Below are 5,000 nucleotides of genomic sequence, written 5' to 3'. Positions count from 1 at the left end.
TTCAGAGTTCAAAAAATATGGTGTACATTTGTCTACTCACTGAAATATCATGAAAAATATTCTGTATGATTTTACAAATAAAGTTTAAAAAGTTCTGATTTTTGTTGACTGACATTTTGTAGATTATCTTTGGCAGGTGTGATGGTACTCCAGACTGTGAAGGCGGTGGAGACGAACGAGACTGTGAAGCTGTTGCCAAGAACTGTGATGAATTTTTATTTCAGTGTGCTTCTGGTAATTGTATAGATAAAACCTGGAGGTGTGATGGAGTCCATGATTGTAGTGATGGTTCAGATGAAAGTCCTCAGTACTGTCAAAATGTCACCTGTAGAGATGGTATGTGTTACCATGTAAAAGTGCATTAATTTACCAAAATTGTTAGAGGCTGTCAGAATAAGAACCTAAATGAATAGACTTTTATTATTATTTTAGGAAAGAAAATATAAAGCACAGTATTTAGTATAAATCTGATATATGTATATATATATATCTTTCTTCTTTCAACACACCGGCCGTATCCCACCGAGGCGGGGTGGCCCAAAAGGAAAAACGAAAGTTTCTCCTTTTACATTTAGTAATATATACAGGAGAAGAGGTTACTAGCCCCTTGCTCCCGGCATTTTAGTTGCCTCTTACAACACGCATGGCTTACGGAGGAAGAATTCTGTTCCACTTCCCATGGAGATAAGAGGAAATAAACAAGAATAAGAACTAGAAAGAAAATAGAAGAAAACCCAGAGGGGTGTGTATATATGTGCTTGTACATGTATGTGTAGTGTGACCTAAGTGTAAGTAGAAGTAGCAAGACGTACCTGAAATCTTGCATGTTCATGAGACAGAAAAAAGGACACCAGCAATCCTACCATCATGTAAAACAATTACAGGCTTTCGTTTCACACTCACTTGGCAGGACGGTAGTACCTCCCTGGGCGGTTGCTGTCTACCAACCTACTACCTATAGTATATATATATATATATATATCTTTCTTTCTTTCAACACATCGGCCGTATCCCACCAAGGCAGGGTGGCCCAAAAGGAAAAACAAAAGTTTCTCCTTTCACATTTAGTAATATATACAGGAGAAGGGGTTACTAGCCCCTTGCTCCTGGCATTTTAGTCGCCTCTTACAACACGCATAGCTTACGGAGGAAGAATTCTGTTCCACTTCCCCATGGAGATAAGAGGAAATAAACAAGAACAAGAGCTAGTAAGAAAATAGAAGAAAACCCAGAGGGGTGTGTATACATATGCTTGTACATGTATGTGTAGTGTGACCTAAGTGTAAGCAGAAGTAGCAAGACGTACCTGAAACCTTGCATGTTTATGAGACAGAAAAAAACACCAGCAATCCTACCATCGTGTAAAACAATTACAGGCTTACGTTTTACACTCACTTGGCAGGACGGTAGTACCTCCCTGGGCGGTTGCTGTCTACCAACCTACTACCTAGGGATATATATATATATATATATTTATATATATATATATATATATATATATATATATATATATATATATATATAGATATATTCTCTTTAACCATTGCTTTAAAGTTTATTTTTTTTTTTAGTGGAAAGGCCATGAAAATACTACTGGTAATATTTTACCTTGGGAGTTTGGTAAAGTGTTTGAAATAGAAATACATTATACTCTATTACTATACAGTTTTACTATACATGTTATGAATTAAGTAATAACTAAAAAAACTATAAAGAGCCTCAAGAAAACTATAAAGATATTTTTCCTTCAAATCCTTAGTTTCTTCTTTTCCCTTGTATAAAATATTTTATTTATCAGGTCAGTGGCAGTGCAGATCTGGTGAATGTATCCCACAAATGTGGGTGTGTGATGGGAAAGCAGAATGTCCAGACAGTTCGGATGAGATAAATTGCACACTGACTTGTCCTTCACATAAATTCACTTGTATGGATGGTGAGTATGATGTTGGAAAAGGGTTTTTCTTTATACAGTATATGTATATATGTATATGTATATATATATATATATATATATTTTTTTTTTTTTTTTTTTTTCCTCAACAAGTCGGCCGTCTCCCACCGAGGCAGGGTGACCCAAAAAAGAAAGAAAATCCCCAAAAAGAAAATACTTTCATCATCATTCAACACTTTCACCACACTCGCACATTATCACTGTTTTTGCAGAGGTGCTCAGAATACAACAGTTTAGAAGCATATACGTATAAAGATACACAACATATCCCTCCAAACTGCCAATATCCCAAACCCCTCCTTTAAAGTGCAGGCATTGTACTTCCCATTTCCAGGACTCAAGTCCGACTATATGAAAATAACCGGTTTCCCTGAATCCCTTCACTAAATATTACCCTGCTCACACTCCAACAGATCGTCAGGTCCCAAGTACCATTCGTCTCCATTCACTCCTATCTAACACGCTCACGCACGCTTGCTGGAAGTCCAAGCCTCTTACCCACAAAACCTCCTTTACCCCCTCTCTCCAACCCTTTCGAGGACGACCCCTACCCCGCCTTCCTTCCCCTATAGATTTATATGCTTTCCATGTCATTCTACTTTGATCCATTCTCTCTAAATGACCAAACCACCTCAACAACCCCTCTTCTGCCCTCTGACTAATATTTTTATTAACTCCACACCTTCTCCTAATTTCCACACTCCGAATTTTCTGCATAATATTTACACCACACATTGCCCTTAAACAGGACATCTCCACTGCCTCCAACCGTCTCCTCGCTGCTGCATTTACCACCCAAGCTTCACACCCATATAAGAGTGTTGGTACTACTATACTTTCATACATTCCCTTCTTTGCCTCCATAGATAACGTTTTTTGACTCCACATATACCTCAACGCACCACTCACCTTTTTTCCCTCATCAATTCTATGATTAACCTCATCCTTCATAAATCCATCCGCCGACACGTCAACTCCCAAGTATCTGAAAACATTCACTTCTTCCATACTCCTCCTCCCCAATTTGATATCCAATTTTTCTTTATCTAAATCATTTGACACCCTTATCACCTTACTCTTTTCTATGTTCACTTTCAACTTTCTACCTTTACACACATTCCCAAACTCATCCACTAACCTTTGCAATTTTTCTTTAGAATCTCCCATAAGCACAGTATCATCAGCAAAAAGTAACTGTGTCAATTCCCATTTTGAATTTGATTCCCCATAATTTAATCCCACCCCTCTCCCAAACACCTTAGCATTTACTTCCTTTACAACCCCATCTATAAATATATTAAACAACCATGGTGACATTACACATCCCTGTCTAAGACCTACTTTTACCGGGAAGTAGTCTCCCTCTCTTCTACACACCCTAACCTGAGCCTCACTATCCTCATAAAAACTCTTTACAGCATTTAATAACTTACCACCTATTTCATATACGTACTTGCAACATCTGCCACATTGCTCCTCTATCCACTCTATCATATGCCTTTTCTAAATCCATAAATGCAATAAAAACTTCCCTATCTTTATCTAAATACTGTTCACATATATGCTTCAATGTAAACACCTGATCTACACATCCCCTACCCACTCTAAAACCTCCTTGCTCATCCGCAATCCTACATTCTGTCTTACCTCTAATTCTTTCAATTATAACCCTACCGTACACTTTTCCTGGTATACTCAGTAAGCTTATTCCTCTATAATTTTTACAGTCTCTTTTGTCCCCTTTTCCTTTATATAAAGGGACTATACATGCTCTCTGCCAATCCCTAGGTACCTTCCCCTCTTTCGTACATTTATTAAACAAAAGTACCAACCACTCCAACACTATATCCCCCCCTGCTTTTAACATTTCTGTCATGATCCCATCAGTTCCAGCTGCTTTACCCCCTTTCATTTTACGTAATGCCTCACGTACCTCCCCCATACTTACATTCTGCTCTTCTTCACTCCTAAAAGATGGTATACCTCCCTGACCAGTGCATGAAATTACTGCCTCTGTTTCTTCCTTAACATTTAAAAGTTCCTCAAAATATTCTCGCCATCTACCTAATACCTCCATCTCCCCATCTACTAACTCCCCTACTCTGTTTTTAACTGACAAATCCATATTTTCCCTTGGCTTTCTTAACTTGTTTAACTCACTCCAAAATTTTTTCTTATTTTCATTCAAATTTCTTGACAGTGCCTCTCCCACTCTATCATCTGCTCTCCTTTTGCACTCTCTCACCACTCTTTACCTTTCTTTTACTCTCCATATATTCTGCTCTTCTTATAACACTTCTGCTTTGTAAAAACCTCTCATAAGCTACCTTTTTCTCTTTTATCACACCCTTTACTTCATCATTCCACCAATCACTCCTCTTTCCTCCTGCACCCACCCTCCTATAACCACAAACTTCTGCCCCACATTCTAATACTGCATTTTTAAAACTATTCCAACCCTCTTCAACCCCCCCATTACTCATCTTTGCACTATCCCACCTTTCTGCCAATAGTCGCTTATATCTCGCCCGAACTTCCTCCTCCCTTAGTTTATACACTTTCACCTCCCTCTTACTTGTTGTTGCCACCTTCCTCTTTTCCCATCTACCTCTTACTCTAACTGTAGCTACAACTAAATAATGATCCGATATATCAGTTGCCCCTCTAAACATGTACATCCTGGAGCCTACCCATCAACCTTTTATCCACCAATACATAATCTAATAAACTACTTTCATTACGTGCTACATCATACATTGTATATTTATTTATCCTCTTTTTCATAAAATATGTATTACTTATTACCAAATTTCTTTCTACACATAGCTCAATTAAAGGCTCCCCATTTACATTTACCCCTGGCACCCCAAATTTACCTACTACTCCCTCCATAACATTTTTACCCACTTTAGCATTGAAATCCCCAACCACCATTACTCTCACACTTGATTCAAAACTCCCCACGCATTCACTCAACATTTCCCAAAATCTCCCTCTCTCCTCTACACTTCTCTCTTCTCCAGGTGCATACACGCTTATAACCCACTTT

At 38.2% G+C, this 5,000-nt stretch overlaps 1 protein-coding gene across 8 annotated transcripts in view; it reads left to right on the top strand.

Annotated features, from left to right (window-relative positions):
- LOC128688386 (vitellogenin receptor) overlaps positions 1–5,000 on the top strand; it is a 103,579-nt gene that overhangs the window by 47,453 nt on the left and 51,126 nt on the right. For 7 of the 8 annotated variants that reach the window (XM_053776229.2, XM_070086806.1, XM_053776228.2 and 4 more), the window contains 2 exons: positions 137–336; positions 1,799–1,933. In XM_053776229.2, coding sequence (XP_053632204.1) covers positions 137–336; positions 1,799–1,933 — 335 coding nt within the window. The remainder of the gene's footprint in view (positions 1–136; positions 337–1,798; positions 1,934–5,000) is intronic. The other variant, XM_053776230.2, reaches the window with a different exon arrangement.

This window comes from Cherax quadricarinatus, chromosome 19 (assembly GCF_038502225.1).
Source record: "Cherax quadricarinatus isolate ZL_2023a chromosome 19, ASM3850222v1, whole genome shotgun sequence".
In the NCBI taxonomy this organism is placed as follows: domain Eukaryota; kingdom Metazoa; phylum Arthropoda; class Malacostraca; order Decapoda; family Parastacidae; genus Cherax; species Cherax quadricarinatus.
The sequence above is the reverse complement of the archived record's forward strand: the minus strand, read 5'-3'. Positions and strand labels throughout refer to the sequence as shown.